The following is a 19,868-nucleotide window of genomic DNA, read 5'->3' on the forward strand; positions in this document are numbered from 1 at the left end:
GATGATGGGAAATAATCACTGTCCTCATGGAATGTCTGAACATCCATGTTCGTGTCTTCCTGCATTTTCTGGCCGTGTGTTTTAGGGCTCCTTGGACGCTAAAAATGCCAATAAATGCAATTTTCCACCAGTCCAATGCCTTGGAAGTCCCTGATTTTAGTTGCTGACAGCAAATCCGCTGCTTTGTGGTTGTCTCTTTGGCTGTAAATAACCAGGTTTTGTTTCTTTGGCTGTAAATAACCAGGTTTTGTTTCTTTGGCTGTAAATAACCAAGTTCTCAGAGCTCTGTCGGGAAATGCCTGTTTTTGGTCATGCAGGTTTTTTTCTTTACTAGTTGTAGACAATGAAAAATGTGATCAGATTACAGACTGCTACAGCTGTACAGCCAACACCAACAGCTGTCAGTGGTGCTCTGACCAGTGCATCCCAGCACACAACAACTGCACAGAGGAGCAGGTACTGGAATCTGAATATTCCTTGCTTTTAATTTACCCTGTGGAATAGCAAATGCCCCCCATGTTTTGGTCTGTCAGTGTTATAATCCCTGTTTTCTTATTCTTTAGCTCTAAAGTGCTACATGCTTGGATTTCTTAAGTTGATCCAAGGGCTTTTCGTGGGATTTTCCAATGGATTTAGGAGGGCTGTGGGCATAGGGAGAGGCAGAGGTGTGAATCACAATGATGTGATTATTCATTACTCATATTTTGGGTTTGATACCAACAGAGCTTCCCCTAAAAAATAACAAATTAACCCTCTCTGGTGGAAGCTCTAGTGAGGAAAACCTGTCAGGTGGTGGCTTGGGGGAATATCTGGGATACCCAGCCATGCAGCTTTTGGATACATAAATATCCAAAATATATCTATAAATGGCTTTATAGGGCTGGACTGGGATGTTTAGTGTTGCAGTCACAGCTGTTAAATCCCCCATTGGTTGGATATGGGAAAAAACCTCCCCTGTGCTGTTTCTTTTTAGGTTCCTATTACTCTCTATGACAATTGTCCCAAGGATAATCCTGCTTATTACTGTAACAAAAAGACAAGCTGTAAAAGCTGTGCCATGGATCAAAACTGCCAGTGGGAGCCCAGGAATCAGGAGTGCATTGCTTTGCCAGGTAGGTGCTGGTTATAGTCAGGTAAGAAAAAAAAAATCCCAAATTCAAGTTGTTGAGGTTTGGGGTTTTTTTGTTCATTTTTATCTTTTTCACCCCTCAAATCTATAATTTTTAGTGCTAGGCTGGAGTAAATAATGTTGTTTAATCATACCAGCTCTGGCATGAAACTTAATTTCTGATAAATCCATCAAATCTGCTGGAATATTTTTTCAGTCCCAATTGTCTGAAGAGGGCTGTGATCATGTGTGTAATTATTAGGCTGTATTTCATTTCTCCCTTTCCATTTGATAAAAGCTGTTGATAATAGGCCTCTGCAAGATATTAGAGTTAATAATGCATGCTATTTAATTTGGGGAACTAAATTGGTGCAAAAGCATAATGGCACATACTGGACAAATTAGGCAAGTAACACCTGAAGTGTTTAAGGAAAATTCTCCTGTTTAAGTGTTTCCAGTGGAGCTCACAGGAGCTGGTTATTAGTCCCCTTGGAGTAACTTTTTTTTTATCTCAATGACTGGGAGGAAAAAAATACAGGATCTTCAGTGATTAACATTTGCAGGTAATAAAATATAGAGAAAGGGGGGAAAAAAACCCCACCAGACAGGACATTTTAATGGGCATGGAAAACCTTCCCCCAGGAACTCTGATAAGCTTGGACGTGTCCAGGTCTGGTTTTGCCAGTCTGGAAGAGTTAAAAATCGAGGAGACTTTGGATCAGAGCCATGAGAGTGAGAAAAAAAACATCTTTTAATGAGGTAGATCAAGAGGTTGGTGTGTTTAATTTGATGTAGAAAAGGGGGTGACTTGATGATGGGTGTAAAAAGCCCATCTGAAAAACTGACACTCGAGAGCTTTTCAATCTGTTAAGTCTAAATTCCCACTGGAAATGCCCCCCAGGGTTTTTTTGTACGGGAAATAACGAACCACAGAGACAAAGGAATTCTTCAGGAGTGGGACTGTGCTCGAGATGAACCAGGGATTAATCCTGGAACTTCATGCCAGGGGCAGGAGCACAACAACCCTTTCCTGCCTTTAAAAAGGTCCCCTGGAAACTGTGGGTGAATAAGTGGTTTTAAGCCATCAACAAAATACTAGTTTGGTTTCTTTTCCTCTTTCTCCTACAATGATTTCACTCCTCAACATTGTAATAAATGCTTTGATTACATACTGCAAGGTAACTAAATGCTGGTGTCAGACTTCAGCTCCCCCAAACAGCTTTTCTTCTCCAATATAAGGATTTAACAGGGGAATATTGCTGGATAATGACAAGGGAATACACTAGATATCCCACTAATTAAGTGTAGAGTAAATTCCTAAAAACCCGTGGCAACCCTTCCCTAAGAGTGTTGAAACCCTTCTCTTGGGGAGGAGGGTCAATGCTCCTCACTAGTTCTGGGCACACCAGTAAGTCAGACTGGTTTGGGATAGGGCTGTATGTTTTATTTTAGTAGAAGGGTTCATGGAATCATTAAAATTGGAAAATACCTCCAAGATCATCATCAACCTTTGACTGAATCCCACCATCCCACCAAACCACGGCATGAAGGGAACGTCCACTGCATTTTGTGGACACTTCCAGGGATGGGGACTCCCAACACTGCTCTGGGCAGCTGTGACAGAGCTTGGCAACATTTTTAGGGAAGAAAGTTTTCCTGATATCCAACCTTAACCTCCCCTGGCACAGCTGGAGGCCGTTCCCTCTCCTCCTGTCCCTTGTTCCCTGGCAGCAGAGCCCGACCCCCCCCCGGCTCCCCCCTCCTGTCAGGGAGTTGCAGAGCCAGAAGGTCCCCCCTGAGCCTCCTTTTCTCCAGGCTGAGCCCCCCCAACAGCACAAGGACGTGGAGCTGCTGGAGAGAGTCCAGAGGAGGCCCCGGAGCTGCTGCCAGGGCTGGAGCCCCTCTGCTCTGGAGCCAGGCTGGGAGAGCTGGGGGGGTTCCCCTGGAGAAGAGAAGGCTCCAGGGAGAGCTGAGAGCCCCTGGCAGGGCCTAAAGGGGCTCCAGGAGAGCTGGAGAGGGACTGGGGAAGGGAACAGACCCTTCCCAGCTCCGTTCCCTTCCCTGCACACGCTCCAGCCCCTCCATGTCTCTCCTGTCTGAGGGTCCCAGAAGTGCCCCCAGGGCTGGAGGTGCCCCAGCAGTGCCAGCTCAGGGCTGGGACACACAGACCAGGGGCCATTGGCTTTCTTACCCACCTGGGCTCATGTTCTTTCATGGTTCTCTCCCTCCTTTGAACGCTGTGAGGGTCACCTGTGTCTCTGGGTTTACTTCCTCTCTCCTCCCTTCCCCAGAAAACATCTGTGGAACAAACTGGCACTTGGTTGGCAACTCCTGCCTGAAGATCACCAATGCCAAGGAGACCTACGACCATGCCAAGCTGTCCTGCAGGTCCAATGGTGCTCTGCTGGCTTCCCTCACTACCCAGAAGAAGGTGGATTTTGTCCTGAAGGAGCTGCAGAAGATCCAGTCCTCGGTGAGTGCTTTTTTTCTGCCCCCTTGTGTAATTAAGCTCTGCCTGTGGAGAAGTCCCTGCCGGGGTATTGTGTACTCTGTACACAACAGAAATGCCTCTTAACCCAAAAGGACTGATCTCCTTTTGAAATTCAATGCACCCTCTGGGTGATTCTGAGCCGAGATTGTCAGGAATGTAAATGGGAAAGATAAATATAAACATACCCGGTGCCTCAGAGGTATCACTTTCTGTAATGGAATCACCCCCTGTGTTTCCCTGGTGGGATCCAGGGCTGCAGCAGGAGCCCTCTCCTGACTTGTACACAATATTTTATAAATAAAGGTCCCTTTGGGGCACTGGAGGTGTTTCATGCAAAGCACTGGAACTTATTTATTCCGCTCAGAAAAGCAGCTTTTTAAAATGTCACCTCCTTATTCCACAGAGCCGCTTGGCTTATTTGGAGTTATTTATGTGGGATTCAGTGGCAGGTGCTTTTTTCATAGGAGCCAGGGAGAAGTGAATTGGAATCTGTCCCTCTTCATGCATCAATAAAATAAATACATGTATTTTTCCAGTCCTTGGGAGGAGCAGGGAATGTTCAGGGCAGGTTGTGTAGGTGGTGCTACAGCCCTGACAGAGAGCGATGCTGGGCAGCGTCCCTAAAATCCTGGCTTGGGCTGGAAAACTGCTGGGACTTCATGGCACATCAGAGTATCAACTCCTGGGTCCCAGAGGCTGCTGTGGGAAGAGTTTTATCCAGGATAAATGAGGCTGGAGGCAGCGGGATTGCTGCTTTTCAGGGGAGAACGTGCTTCAGTACTTAAGAGAAGTATTCCCCTGTCGAAACAAGAACATTCCCTGCTTTGATTCCCTTTGTAGTTTTCAACTGGAGTTGCAACAGTTGCAGTGTTTTAGAGTGGAGTCAATTTAGTCAAGGAAAGGTAAAGTGTAATTTAAGCAGGATTGTTTGTTAAATCTTTTGTGAAGAGGAAACCAAGCCTGGGGTGTCGTCAAAGTACCTGGTTCTGACAGCTCCAGGTGTTTCTGGATATCCCAGTAGTTCAGTGTAGAGTTAATTCCTAAAGAAACATGGCAACATGTTTAAATCCTTACACTGGGGAGACAAAAATCATTAATTGACAGGGTTTTTTTCCTATTTATGGTGTCCTTTGAAAAGTGAGTCTGAGGAGACTACAAGCCTGTTTTAGGGGATATTGGTGTGGAATGCTTGTAATGTGGGAAACTCTATCCTGGGCTGATCCCCCAGCATGGGCAGAGGGCAGGGGGGGATTCTGCCCCTCTGACCCTGTCTCAGCTGAGACTCCCCTGCAGAGCTGCTCCAGCCCTGGGAATAACAGCACAAGGACGTGGAGCTGCTGGAGAGAGTCCAGAGGAGGCCCCGGAGCTGCTGCCAGGGCTGGAGCCCCTCTGCTCTGGAGCCAGGCTGGGAGAGCTGGAGGGGTTCCCCTGGAGAAGAGAAGGCTCCAGGGAGAGCTGAGAGCCCCTGGCAGGGCCTAAAGGGGCTCCAGGAGAGCTGGAGAGGGACCTGGGACAAGACATGGAGGGACAGACCAAGGGGAATGGCTTCCCAGTGCCAGAGGGCAGGGTTAGATGGGATACTGGGAAGGAATTCCTGGCTGGGAGGGTGGTGAGGCCCTGTCCCAGGTTGGGCAGAGAAGCTGTGGCTGCCCCTGGATCCCTGGAAGTGTCCAAGGCTGGGTTGGACGGGTCATGAAGCAACCTGGGCTATTGGAAGGTGTCCCAGCCCATGGCAGGGGATGGGACTGGATAGTCTTTAATGTCCCTTCCAAGCTGATGACACTCCTGAGGGCTGGGATGCCATCCAGAGGGACTTGGACAGGGTGGGGAGGAGAGCCCATGGGAACCTCATGAGATGTAACAAGGAAGAGAGGACCTGAATCACTGAAGAATAAAAAAAGGTGTCAATGACACCAGAACAAAGCAGAGCATCAGTGGCTGTGCTGGGGGACGCTCTGCTTTGTAGTTACTCCTGTTTTAAGTTATTCCCTTTTTAAGGTGTTTAATCATAACAAGAAAACCTGCTGGTGTTGGCACAACGTGCTGTGTAACCCTCTTGCTGCCACTACCTGCAGCTCTAAGGTTTAAAAGTGCATAAAATCATTTTAGTCAGTCACGTTTATATCATTCAGCAGTAAAATAACATATTATACCAACAGAGCTCAAGTGCTCCTCCCCAAAACAAAAATGTGCCAAAAATTACACTACCAGCAGAAATAGCTGTACTATGGGATCTTTATATTAAGAATTGATAAGAAGTTTTATTTACTAATTTTATTAGTGTCTATGTGCTAATTCAGATTTCACCTGCTCCTCTCTTTTCCCAGCCCAAAACTTTGACTCCGTGGGTCGGCCTGAGGAAAATCAACGTGTCCTACTGGTGCTGGGAAGACATGTCCCCTTTCACTGACACCTTGGTCCAGTGGCTTCCCCAGGAACCCAGTGATGCTGGGTTTTGTGTCTATTTAGCTGAGCCATCCCAGCAGGGCTTGAAGGTGGCGACGTGCATCGACGAGCTCAACGGCAGCATCTGCGAAAGGCCAGGTGAAAACACCTCTCTTGGATTTATATTTATATTATATATCTAAAAAAAATATATATATATAAATATTTTATGTTTATATACACCCAACTGGATTTATATTTCCTGGAGAAACAAAAAAACCCTCCGATTTATCACATTTTAAACCAACTGCGTCCTGACTTTGCCAAAGAAAAGTGGTTCTGAACCAGTATCTTGTGCAGTTCCTTCATGCAGGAAGTGGAGATTTTAAAAATAGCTCAACATTTACGCCCTTAACTGTAAAATACTTGAAGTAACATGATTTTAATTATTTTTCTCTCTCCGTCGCGTACCTGGATGTGACATTTAGGTTAATTATGCTACGGAGCAATCTCCTGTTTAAAACTAAACTAAACTAAAATAAAGAAATAAAAGCTACTTTCCAATTGAACTCCCCTTTCTCCCCTCCCCGGCTCCGTAGCCAGAGGAGGATTTTATCAAAGTTTGAAATTAATTGAGCAGGACACTTTGGAGATATGAGAACTTGGAAAAAAAAAAAAAAAAAAAGAAGCTATTTGCTTTTGGGAAAAGTCTTCCAGCTTTGTTGGAACTGCATATCTTTTCAGATGGCTTGGTCTGCTCATTTTCCATTATAGCTGATTATTTCTGAATACCAATTAGTGCCTCTTTTTAAGTAGTAAGAAAGTTGGCTGATTACATAAAATTCTGAAGTGAGAACCACTTGAAATGGTTCTTTGTGGAAGTGCAGGATGCAGATCCCGAATGTGAACTTGAACTCCAAATTCTGTATGTTTTCACTCGACGTGCTTTGATTTAAGCTTTAACTTGGTTTTTTTAAGTTTTAACTTGGTCTGAGAGCAGTCACTTGAAACAGATGATAAAGTGTTGGCTCACACTGAAAACTCCCGAGTTAGTTCTGCTCTCAGGGCTTGTTTGATGTGGGGAACTGATCAAATCCCTTAGAACAGGTTCCAGTGTGCTCGTGTGAAATGTGGGGGTTCTTCCCAGCCTTTCACTGGGGTGAAAGACAGACCTGTGGAGAGATAAAGCCAACACTCAGAACAGCATTCCCAGAGAAGCTGTGGCTGCCCCTGGATCCCTGGGAGTGTCCAAGGCCAGGTTGGAGCAACCTGGGCTAGTGGAGGGTGTCCCTGCCTGTGACAGAGGAGTGGAACAAGATGATCTTTAGGTCTCTTCCAACCCAAACCATTCTGGGATTCGATGGTTCATGGAATGGTTTCTGGTGCCCCCAACGTAAGAAGGATGTGGAACTGTTGGAGCATGTCCAGGACCTGCCACAAAATTGATGAGGGAACTGGAGCATCTTCCCTGTGGAGACAGGATGAGAGAGTTGGGGTTGTTCAACCTGGAGAAGAGAAGGCTGAGTGGAGACCTCACAGCCCCTTGCAGCGCCTAAAGGGGCTCCAGGAGAGCTGGAGAGGGACTGGGGACAAGGGATGGAGGGACAGGACACAGGGAATGGCTTCCCAGTGCCAGAGGGCAGGGATAGATGGGATATTGGGAAGGAATTGTTGTCTGTGAGGGTGTTGAGGCCCTGTCCCAGGTTGGGCAGAGAAGCTGTGGCTGCCCCTGGATCCCTGGAAGTGTCCAAGGCCAGGTTGGAGCAGACTCGAAGCAACCCATGCTAGTGGAAGGTGTCCCTGCCCACGGCAGGGCGTGAGGTCGGAACGAGCCGACCTTCCACAATCCCTCCCAACCCAAGGCACTCCGTGGTTCTCCCTGGCAGGGAGCTGACCCTCTCTCTCTCCCCCCTCTTAGCCAACCACAGTGCCAAGCAGTGCCGCACGCCCTGCGCCCTGCGCTCGGCCTGCGGGGAGTGCACCAGCGGCAGCTCCGAGTGCATGTGGTGCAGCAACATGAAGCAGTGCGTGGACTCCAACGCCTACGTGGCCTCCTTCCCCTACGGCCAGTGCATGGAGTGGTACACCATGAGCAGCTGCCCCCGTGAGTCACCGCCCCTGGGGCCTTGAGGGAGGGATGTTTGGTTGGTAAAAGTCTTCAGGACGCTCGTGGGTTGTGCTTAAAACTCCCCCAATCCAAGCCGGGTTGGACGGGCTCGGAGCAGCCTGGGCCGGTGGAAGATTCCCTGCCCATGGAGGGGGTTGGAGCTCCACGGTTTGTGAGGTGCCTCCAGCCTTCCATGATTCCATTCTTGTCTTTGTCAAACCCAAACTGGGGTTTACGGAAGAGTTTTGTTCTGAAGTGTTGTCTCCTCACAGCCCCACACCAGAAATTTGTAACTTCTCTTAAAGAAATGGTTCATTTTTTACCCCTCTTAGGTAGAAGTGGCCAAGATTTCTGGTGCTTTAGAATATTGCATTTTTTTTCAAGCTGAGGTGAAAGAACCCCAAAAATCGAAGACAAACAAAGATTTAGAAGTTATTTATGTTGAAGTCTTTAACCAAATCCAAATTAGGATTCACAGAAGTGTTTTATTCTGAAGTGTTGTCTCCTTACAGCACCACACCAGAAATTTTTCACTTCTCTTAAAGAATTAATTCATTTTTTTACCCATTTTAGGTAAACGTGACCAAGATTTCTGGTGACCAAGATTTCTTCATGCTTTAGAATATTGTGGGTTTTTTTCAAACTGGGGTGAAAGAGCCCCAAAAATCTAAAAGCAAATGAAGATTTAGAAGTTATTTTATTTATGTTGAAGTCTTTATGAAAATCCAAATTAGGGTTTACAGAAGAGTTTTGTTCTAAGGTGTTGTATCCTTACAGCCCCACACCAGAAATTTGTAACTTCTCTTAAAGAAATGGTTCATTTTTTACCCCTCTTAGGTAGAAGTGGCCAAGATTTCTGGTGCTTTAGAATATTGTGGGTTTTTTTCAAGCTGGGGTCAAAGAGCCCCAAAAATCGAAGACAAAGATTTAGAAGTTATTTATGTTGAAGTCTTTATCAAATTCTAAATTAGGGTTCACAGAAGAGTTTTATTCTGAACTGTTGTCTCCTTACAGCCCCTCACTATAAATTTTTCACTTCTCTTAAAGAAATGATTCATTTTTTTTACCCATTTTAGGTAAAAGTGGCCAAGATTTCTGGTGACCAAGATTTCTTCATGCTTTAGAATATTGTGGGTTTTTTTCAAACTGGGGTGAAAGAGCCCCAAAAATCTAAAAGCAAATGAAGATTTAGAAGTTATTTTATTTATGTTGAAGTCTTTATCAAAATCCAAATTAGGGTTTACAGAAGAGTTTTGTTCTGAAGTGTTGTATCCTTACAGCCCCACACCAGAAATTTGTAACTTCTCTTAAAGAAATCGTTCATTTTTTACCCCTCTTAGGTAGAAGTGGCCAAGATTTCTGGTGCTTTAGAATATTGTGGGTTTTTTTCAAATTGGGCTGAAAGAGCCCCTAAAATCTAAAAGCAAATGAAGATTTAGAAGTTTTTTTATTTATGTTGAAATTTTTATCAAAATCCAAATGAGGGCTTACAGAAGTGTTTTGTTCTGAAGTGTTGTCTCCTTACAGCCCCACACCAGAAATTTTTAACTTCTCTTAAATAAATAATTCATTTTTTAGCCCTCTTGGGTAAAAGTGGCCAAGATTTCTGGTGCTTTAGGATATTTTGGGTTGTTTTTCAAGCTGGGGTGAAAGAGCCCCAAAAATCTGAAACAAATGAAGATTTAGAAGTTATTTGTGTTGAAGTCTTTAACCAAATCCAAATGAGGGTTTACACAAGTGGTTTTTTCTGAGGTGTTGTCTCCTCACAGCCCCTCACTAGAAATTTTTCACTTCTCTTAAGGAATTAATTCATTTTTTTACCCATTTTAGGTAAATGTGACCAAGATTTCTGGTGACCAGGATTTCTGGTGCTTTAGAATATTGTGGGTTTTTTTCAAACTGGGGTGAAAGAGCCCCAAAAATCTAAAAGCAAATGAAGATTTAGAAGTTATTTTATTTATGTTGAAGTCTTTATCAAAATCCAAATTAGGGTTTACAGAAGAGTTTTGTTCTAAAGTGTTGTCTCCTTTCAGCCCCTCACTAGAAATTTTAAACTTCTCTTAAAGAAAAGATTCATTTTTTTACCCATTTTAGGTAAAAGTGGCCAAGATTTCTGGTGACCAAGATTTAAGGTGCTTTGGAATATTGCATTTTTTTTTCAAGCTGGGGTGAAAGAGCCCCAAAAATCTAAAACAAATGAAGATGTAGAAGCTATTTTATTGATGTTGAAATCTTTATGAGCTGAGTGTGAGCAAGGAACTCAAAAGTGTTGCAAAATAAAGGGTGAAGAAAATGGGTTTCAGGAACAGTCCAACAGGAGAGTGATGAACTTCCTCTATTGCCAGAGGTCAAAAGTTGGAGGAAGCATCAGGCAGGAGATGAGTAAGCTGAAATAATGGAAAACAACATTTTTCTAGTACATTTTGTCCTATTTTAAAGGCAAATCTTGTCAATTTAAGCATAAAGACAGAAAGCCTGCTCACTTTGCAGCACCAAGAATCTACAAAATATTTTTTTAAGGTGATCTGGGCAAAGGAATACAAGAAGTTTTCTGTGTGTGAAGGGTTTGTCACCCCTGAAATCCAACCTCCATTAGAGAAAGGGAGGGTTAAAGGGTGGAATTTTATTCTGTATTTGTGTTCTGTGCTTTTCAACTCGGGCAAGTGCTTGAAATAATAGCGTGTGATGCTAAAACATGTGGTAGGAAGGGACTCAAAGAGAGTAAACAGGCTGGTTTTTTTTTTAGCTTTTGCTTCCAGATGGCTCATTTTCTCATCTGATCCCTTGTAAATCAACGGGAGATGTTTTGGAGAGGGAACATTAACCTCTGGATTTAGCGGGTGCTGTGTAATGGTTCAGAAAACCTGCTTGGGGGGGGGCCTGTTTTATCACTCACTGATGAATGCAGCCTTTGTTAGCTGAGATTCTGGAATAAATGTGTTGATAGGGATGAATATATGGATATAGATTCATGGGAATAGCAGGATAAATATGGATGGATTGGGCGAGATAAACGTCGAGGTCGTAAAAGCCCCGCGGGGGTTCCCGCGTCCGCCGTCGCCTCGGGGGGGTGGTTTATTCCCTAATTTCATGGGGTTTTGGGGGTTGTTTTACAGCTGAGAACTGCTCAGGCTACTGCACGTGTGCTCACTGCCTGGAGCAGCCTGGCTGTGGGTGGTGCACGGATCCCAGCAACACCGGGAAGGGCAAGTGCATGGAAGGCTCTTTCCGGGGTCCCGTCAGGATGCCGAGCCCGTCCACGGCAGGGAAGCAGAGCCTGGAGCCCGTCCTCAATGTCAGCATGTGCCCTGTGGAGAACAGCTACAGCTGGTCCTTCATCCAGTGCCCAGGTAAGTGGCCAGGCTTTCATTGGCCAACCTTGCAATTAAATGTGAGGGGAGAGAGTTTTGAAGTCTTTTTGGGTCTGTGTTCCCTCCATGAATAGGAGAGCATGGAAACAGGAGTTGCAGTTGGAGATGCAGCTGAGCTACAGAGCTTTGCTGCAGGAAGATTTAACTATTCATTTTTCCTTTCCCCACAGATCATTACTGAGGGTTTCACTTTTGTTTGGTTTTTTTTTTCGTTTTTGAATAAATGAAACAGAAGCAGCGTTTCTGTTTGAGAGAAAGGCCTTTGAAGGTTGATTTAACTCTTAATAACGCTCAGGGCGATTTTTAACTCATGTTTCTGACCCAAAACCTACAGAAAAAAGTGACTTGTGCTGTTGCTAAACACTCCCCTCCCCATTCCTCGTCACCCATCCCACCAGCAGCTTCCAGTCCAGAGTGCCCCTAATGTTTGAGAGTTCAGTTGTCCATCTCTTGCTTTTAATTCCAGATTTCCAATACCCACCTCTCTTTGAGGTCGTGTACGATCAGTAAGACTTCAAGAACCTCTCTGGAAGGTGCAGGAAAAGGTTTAATTCATCCTCTGCACAACACACTCTCCTGAGGGTCCGTTTGAGCACAAATACTAAATTTGAGCGTGAACACTCATCGTTTTTCCTGTTGTTTTTATTTTTCTTTTCCAGCCTGCCAGTGTAATGGGCACAGCAAGTGTGTCAACGAGAGCATCTGTGAGAAATGTGAGAACCTGACAACAGGCAAACACTGTGAAACTTGTATTTCTGGCTACTACGGGGATCCCACCAACGGGGGGACGTGTCAGCGTAAGTACCACCTCACATCTGCCCTGCACTGAACCCTTTGATGTTTTCCCTCTCTTTGCTCCTTCCCTCTTTTATCTTCACTGGAATTACATCCCCATAATTCGTGTTTTCCCTCCTGCCAGCGAGGCTCAGCCCTCGTTTCTCCAAATCAAAGCCTCTCCAAGTGCTGGATGAAATTCCTGATTTTTTTTTTACGATGATTTTTTCACCCCCCCCTCCTTTGTAAACCTTGAAGTGACCACAGTGAAAAAAGGGCTGTGTTGTAGGGTTTGATGAGCCTGTTTTGGGAAGGAAAAGCATTAATCCCGACGTCTCAAACGGATTTCTGCTTATCTAAGTCCCACCTTCTATTCCATTTGCTTAATGTGGTGAGTGTTTATGGTTCTAATTGTCTGCTTCACAAAGGCTGCCCGTGTTTCAGCTGAGGGCTTGGCTGCATTTCAGTGGAGGATTAGAAGAACCCTGTTAAAATTGCATTTCGAGTTTGTAAAGCATTGTGGGACTCTTTGGCACGAAGCTGTGTGAGATCCAGTTAACAAAGTGGGGAAGAAAATGTTCCTTGAAAGGCCAATACAGTTAATATTGAGAAATGAACATGTAGGACTTGGAGTTTTGCCCTTCAGCCTCGTGACATTGTTTGGAACTACTGTGCGTTTTTTAGTGTTGTAGCATGGAAAGAGCAGTTGTAAACCAGAATCCAGCTGTGAGAGGGGATGTGCAGATGTGAGGGAAGGGGCTTCTTGCTCAGCCTTAATCACAGAATCAGAGGATGGAAGGGATTGGAAAGGATCCTAAAGATCATCTCATTCCACCCCCCTGCCATGGGCAGGGACACCTTCCACTAGCCCGGCTCACTCCACGCCCTGTCCAACCTGACCTTGGACATTTCCAGGGATCCAGAGGCAGCCACAGCTTCTCTTCCCAACCTGGACCAGGGCCTCCCCACCCTCACAGACAACAATTCCTTCCCAGTATTCCATCTAACCCTGCCTCTGGCACTGGGAAGCCATTCCTTGTGTGCTGTCCCTCCATGCCTTGTCCCCAGTCCCTCTCCAGCTCTCCTGGAGCCCCTTCAGGCCCTGCCAGGGGCTCTCAGCTCTCCCTGGAGCCTTCTCTTCTCCAGGGGAACCCCCCCAACTCTCCCAGCCTGGCTCCAGAGCAGAGGGGCTCCAGCCCTGGCAGCATCTCTGACACCTCCTCTGGACTCTCTCCAGCAGCTCCACGTCCTTGTGCTGTTGTTCCCAGGGCTGGAGCAGCTCTGCAGGGGGGTCTCAGCTGAGACAGGGCCAGAGGGGCAGAATCCCCCCCTGTCCTGTTGCCCACACTGGGGGATCAGCCCAGGGCACAGAGGGTCTTGACTGGGGCATCTCCAGCCTCTCCCCCACCAACACCCCCAAGTCCTTCTCCCAGGGCTGTTCTCCATCCATTCTCCCAGTCTGTGTTTGTGCTGGGATTGCCCTGACCCAGGTGCAGGACCTGCACTTTTCCTTATTGAAAGGACAAGTCCTTGTTGAAAGGACAAGTCATGAGTTTCCCACATTCTCACCTCTCCAGCCTGTCCAGCTCCCCCTGGATGCCAATCCATCCCCTCCCTGCAGCCCGTGACCACACCACACATCTCGGGGTCACCGGCAAACTTGCTGAGGTGCCTCAGTCCCACTGTGTCCCTGTCACCAGCAGAGATGTTAAACAGCACCATCCCCATGGGTTCTGCTGATGGAATATCACTGGGTGGAGTGAGACAATCATACAGGGCTGGAAGGGTAGAACAGACATCTCAGTGCTGGTGGCAGAGCAGTGGCAGTGCTGCCATGAAATGAGTGTGGGTGGTTTGCAGCCATCCTGGAAGAAAGAGGTGAAGGTGGTTAACAAGTGGACATTGAAGACTTTGAGTTTCTCCTTCCAAGGAGACAATCCAGTAGAAAATCCTTGGATATTCATTGAATGTGTTTACTGGGAGTAGCACTGACCTTTTGGATGAAGGTGGGAGTCTGTAGCTGGAACATGAACATCCTGTTTCCCCAAGCAAGAGCGAGGTGGTGATGTTTGGGGCTGCAAAAACCTTCCCAGTGGGCAGAGTCCTGGAAGCAGGGGGGGGAAACAATACAGGGATATGTCTACCTTCCTTAGAGAAAAGGGTTTTACAACACAGGTACAAAGGAGAAAGTGTTTCTGACACTTGATTTCACGACATTATCTGGCAGATTAAACACCGCTGATACTCGTAAACTCATTTCGGGTGGAGATAATTTGAAGTGCAGGGATGAATAAATTGAGGCCGAGTTGCTTGAGAAGATACAAAATCCTGCCCTGAGCTTTCAGTTTAATCACTGGATCACAACGTGCCTGTTGGAAGGTGTTGCTTTTCCGCGCGTGCGGAAATGGGGAGCGAGTTCCTTTTTGGACTCTCCCTCGCGAGGATCGTCCCAAACCAGTTTGTTGTTGAGGTAATGAATGACAGGCTGAAATCATCCAGATGCCCGAAAAACAAATTAGAAAACGTGTTGAGGGCCTGTGGAGCAGCTTTCAGTCCTTATCTGATGGAGCAGCAGCTCATGGCACAAGTGCTTTGCTCTCCGGCGCTCTGGGCCCAGGGTTTTAATTTGCTGTGATTTAACGCTATTTACGGGGAAGACAGAAGGGAGAGGGAAGCAGGAGGCTGGGAAAGGCCAAGGAGAGCAAATCAGCCTGTCTGATGCAGCCAGGGTGACTCCTGCCCATCAGTCATTTCTGCTCAGTGGAAAGCTTTCCAGAGGGGAATTGTTCAGATAAGGGTTGCCTGATGGGCAGCAGAGCCAGCTCCTGCTTCCCCCCCTCCTCTGAGCCACATCCCTCCTTCCTTTCCCATTAATAATGTGCTGATTCCACTCTTTTTGTGCATTTGTGAGCCATGTTTTGTGCTGCTCTGTGTTCAGAGCCCACAGTCCCATCCGTGCTGGAGGTGGTTGTTGTACATTCCAGCCTGACACAAAACTATCCCTGTGTTTGCACACTCACTGATAGTGTGAGGCATCATGGATCCTTAGGATCATGATCCATAGGATCATGGAATGAGTTGGAAGGGATCTTAAAGCCCATCCAGTTCCACCCCCTGCCATGGGCAGGGACACCTTCCACTAGCCCAGGTTGCTCCAACCTGGCCTTGGACACTCCCAGGGATCCAGGGGCAGCCACAGCTTCTCTGCCCAACCTATGCCAGGGCCTGCCCACCCTCCCAGCCAACAATTCCTTCCCAATATCCCATCTAATCCTACCCTCTTGTAATTTAAAGCCATCATCCCTTGTTCCATCACTAGGTACCCCTGTAAAAATCCCAACACAAGGTTATATCCCTTTGTGTTGGAAAAATGTTGACAAGCTGCAGTTATTTCCCTGAAAGGACCGTTTGCATCCCATGCCTGGTGTTGGCAGAGCTGGGCAGGTAATGCCTAAATGGCAGGTAAATCACTGCTCAGAGGTTGCTTTTAGGAGGTGTCCAAGTCGAGGAGTGTTAATCAGGAAGGGCAGGAAACGCAGCACATCAAATGTAAAAATAGCTGCAAGGTGCTTTCTCTGCATTCAGGAGGGTTTTTTTGAATCCTCTGATTAAAGTTCCCCATGAAAATATGCTGGTGGGAGATAAGGATGTTATTTGCAAGCCAAGGGAAGGCTCTATTATGCCTGGGATCAGATTGTGGCTGTGGCAGCGCTTCCCAGCACTTCCATGGAGCCTTTGCTGGTGGCCCAGGAGCTGCTGGTGCTGTGTCCTGCCTGTCCCCCCCTCCCAGGGCTCCCCCAGGCCTTGGAGGGCAGGTAGAGCACGTGGAATGGAAAAATGGCCTTGGGCTGGTGGGTGATGGTGTTTCCATGGGGGAACTGGGCTGTCAGAAACGTGGGAAGAGGAGTAAAGATCCCTGTGTCCGTCTCTGAATGAGTCTGTGACCTGTGGTTTGTGGAGGAGGTGGAAGGAGAGTCACCATGGGGTGGTTCAGCATCAAACTCTTACCAGCATTCACAGGCAAAAAACCATTTCCAAAAAATTTTGGCTTGTCTGCTCTGGCATCTCTGACTCTGGAGGGAAATGGTCATTTGGAGACTCCAGTGAGGACATCCAGTACATTTTATCCACAGTTCATAGTTCTTAAAAAAACCACTTGAAGGTGTCTCTTTGTGCAGATTCCAGCCCTTCAGTAATTAATCTCTAGTTGTAGTCTTGGAGGAAAACGGATAAAGAAATAGATTCTCTTGTTGTAAATAGAGATGTTTCAGTGTTCAGGCTTCTTGATAAGCACGAGGCTGAAGAGCAGGGAGGGGGAAAACATTAATGTTAATGCTCAAGATGCTGCAATCTGCCTCTAAACAGCATGGAACTTAAAAATTAGGAGGAATTTTATGTGTGTTCATGTTGAATATTGATCCGACGTCGCTTTGCTTCCCTCGTGCAAAGCAGGAGGAAGGAAGTACAAGACATTCTCAGCAGTACTGAGACTTATTTTTCTTTAAGTGCCACTAATGAAAAGTGTGTTTCCCTTCACAGAAGACAATTATTTTGTCGAATTTTCATTCAGGCTCCTTGTTCCCACAATAAGCCTTTATGCTTCTTCCTATTTTACTCCGTGTTGCTGCTAGGAAACCACTCACCCACCTCTGAGAGGCACAATTAAGTGTCCCTGATACAATATTCTTCCATTATGTGCCAACAGAAAGAAAGGGGACATCAAAAGGAGCCCTAAAAAAAGGTCAAAAGCTGGCAGGAATATTCAGGATGGGGACTTGATGTCTAAGAATCCGCTGGTACCTTGAGTGGCCCATTAATGAGAAGGATTTTATGTCTCTTAACGAGGAGGCTCTAGACCTTAAAGCAGCCTGTTCCCAGCAAGCTCAGGGGTCATAAACAAGGGATTTTCTCTTTGTGCACTTTTTTCTTTCTTGTTTTGTACCCTCTCCCGTGCACAGCTCCAGGTGGATGCACCTTCACTGGGAGAACAATTCCTTAAAGGCTGAAAAGTTGTTCTCTCCACTCTTCTCCACATGACATCCGGGACAGCCGGTTGTGTTGGTTTTGTTCCAATTTGTTGATTTGGTTTTGAGTTTGGTTTTTTTTTTCCTTTTTTTTTTTATGTTCCTCCTCTCCACCTTTATGAATAAAGGTGTCAAAGTGTATCAACATGAGCATTTAGTTTGAACCAGGAGCATTTTGGGAAGCGAATCTCCCGTGTGTCCCCACCGTGGGACCTTGGGTTGGATCTCCAGCAAACTCAGGTCTAATTCTATATAAACTGGGCTATTTTTGGCGGGCCCCAAGCCTGAGGGAAGTCCAGAACTCTGCTGATTTTCTTCAACCACAACCCCCTGACATTCATCTCAAAGTTATCCTAAAATATATTGGGGAATGTGCCCCAAATTCCAACGTGGACATCGTCTTCTTGGCACCAGATGTTTTCTGCTGACACTGTTGACAAGGACGTTATTTTCTCAATAGGACTATTGAGACATTATTTTCTCCTATTTATTTATTTATAGAAAAGGCCCTAAAAGCCCCACCAGCTTTGTTTTAATTTCCAAACTCTTCTCTCGAGAGTTCTGAGTTTGGCTGAGGTGTCTTAGCAAGCCCAAAACTACTCCAAACATTATTCCCCTTGCCAGTCATGACATCCCCGCTGCCGTGTGTCAACGGGAGAGGAAGTCAAATAAATTTTTGAGGCTAAAAATCTCAGTCAGGTGATGATTTCCTACAAACATCAGTCCTGGGGCCGCGCTCGCTCTGTTTTGATGCGGGGTTCTATTTTTGGCTGCACAAAAGGGAAACAAAGAGCACCAAATGGGTTTTCATCTGCACGTTAATTGTTGGTGTAGCTCAGTTTGGCAGCTGAAGGACTTAATTGCTGTCGAGTTTGTTCCTCCTGCCTGGCTCAGTGTTGTGTCTTCTCCCCCCTCTGCTCCACAGCCTGCAAGTGCAACGGCCACGCGTCCGTCTGCAACACCAACACCGGCAAGTGCTTCTGCACCACCAAGGGCATAAAAGGAGATGAGTGTCAGCTGTGAGTTTGTTTCTTTGTTGTTTGAAATCAGAAAGTCGTGCCGGTCCCACCGTGGAACACCCCCTGTCCCACCGTGGAACCACCTTGTCCCACTGTGGAACCCCCCCCGTCCCACCATGGAACTTCCCTTGTCCCACCAAGAAACATCCCCCTTGTCCCACCATGGAACTCCCCTGTCCCACCGTGGAATCTCCCCCTTGTCCCACCATGGAACAATCTTGTCCCACCATGGAACCCCCCCTGTCCCACCATGGAGCCCCCCTCTGTCCCACCATGGAACAGTCTTGTCCCACCATGGAACCCCCTTGTCCTGCAGGGGAACCCCCTTGTCCCACCATGGAACAATCTCATCCCAGCATGGAACCCTCCTGTCCCACCATGGAACAATCTTGTCCCACCATGGAACCCTCCTGTCCCACCAAGGAACCCCCTTGTCCCAGCATGGAATCCCCTTGTCCCACCAAGGAACCCCCTCTGCCTCATAATGGAACCCCCCTGTCCCACCATAGAACAATCTTGTCCCACCAAGGAACCTCCCCCTTGTCCCACCATGAAACAATCTTGTTTCACCGTGGAACAATCCCTGTCCTACCATGGAACCCTCTTGTCCTACCATGAAACAATCTTGTCCCACCATGGAACCCCCCTATGCCACCATGGAACCCTCCCTGTCCCACCATGGAACCTCCCTGTCCCCCCAAGTCACCCCCCTGTCCCACCATGGATTCCCCCCATTTTCCCAGCATGGAACCCCCCCTGTTTCTTCCTGGTGCTGTTCCTGGTGTCTCTGCTCATCTCTCCCTGCTGTTGGTTCAGTGACTGCTCTGAGGGTGCAGCCAGCTGGGCTTCCCCTGGAGGATGTCTGGAAGGATCCTGAATAATTCCATTTTTAAGAACGTTTCAGCTGGGAATGTTACATGGAAGGGATGGAAAACTAAAGTGCCCACCCCCCAAACTATACATGGAATCACAGCGTGGTTTGGGTTGGAAGGGACCTTAAAGATCATCTCATTCCATGAGATGGGTCATTCCATGAGCCATGGGCAGGGACACCTCCCACTATCCAACATTGCTTCAACCTGGCCTTGGACACTTCCAGGGATCCAGGGGCAGCCACAGCTTCTCTGGGCAACCTGTGCCAGGGCCTCCCCACCTCCCAGCCAGCAATTCCTTCCCAATATCCCACCCAAATCTCCCCTTTTTCAGTTTGAAGCCATTCCCTGTGTGCTGTCCCTCCATGCCTTGTCCCCAGTCCCTCTCCAGCGCTCCTGGAGCCCCTTCAGACCCTACCAGGGGCTCTCAGCTCTCCCTGGAGCCTTCTCTTCTCCAGGGGAACCCCCCCAGCTCTCCCAGCCTGGCTCCAGAGCAGAGGGGCTCCAGCCCTGGCAGCATCTGTGGGGCCTCCTCTGGACTGGCTCCACATTTTTTTCTCCCTCAGTAGTTCCTCTTTAATTGGGGGATTTTACTGCCTGTGCTCCCTGGGCTGGGCGAGCGTAAATATCCCTGAAAATGAGCCTTTGACATTCAGGCGGTTTAATGGAGCGGTTTTAGAGCAACAAATTTGCTGGAGGTTTCTCTGTAACGAAACA

General features: G+C 47.0%; 1 protein-coding gene across 2 annotated transcripts in view; it reads left to right on the forward strand.

Moving 5' to 3' along the window:
- Window positions 1–19,868, forward strand: part of ATRN (attractin) — a 165,046-nt gene that overhangs the window by 71,298 nt on the left and 73,880 nt on the right. For both annotated transcript variants that reach the window (XR_007906419.1, XM_051798158.1), the window contains exons 13-20: window positions 335–456; window positions 974–1,112; window positions 3,400–3,581; window positions 5,927–6,143; window positions 7,903–8,088; window positions 11,208–11,441; window positions 12,122–12,259; window positions 18,186–18,279. Coding sequence is in view for 1 of the 2 variants with exons in the window: in XM_051798158.1 (XP_051654118.1) it covers window positions 335–456; window positions 974–1,112; window positions 3,400–3,581; window positions 5,927–6,143; window positions 7,903–8,088; window positions 11,208–11,441; window positions 12,122–12,259; window positions 18,186–18,279 (1,312 nt within the window). In the remaining variant the exon portion in view is untranslated. The remainder of the gene's footprint in view (window positions 1–334; window positions 457–973; window positions 1,113–3,399; window positions 3,582–5,926; window positions 6,144–7,902; window positions 8,089–11,207; window positions 11,442–12,121; window positions 12,260–18,185; window positions 18,280–19,868) is intronic.

This window comes from Manacus candei, unplaced genomic scaffold (genome assembly GCF_025592945.1).
Source record: "Manacus candei isolate 608988 ecotype Guabito, Panama unplaced genomic scaffold, ASM2559294v1 h1tg000048l, whole genome shotgun sequence".
In the NCBI taxonomy this organism is placed as follows: Eukaryota; Metazoa; Chordata; class Aves; order Passeriformes; family Pipridae; genus Manacus; species Manacus candei.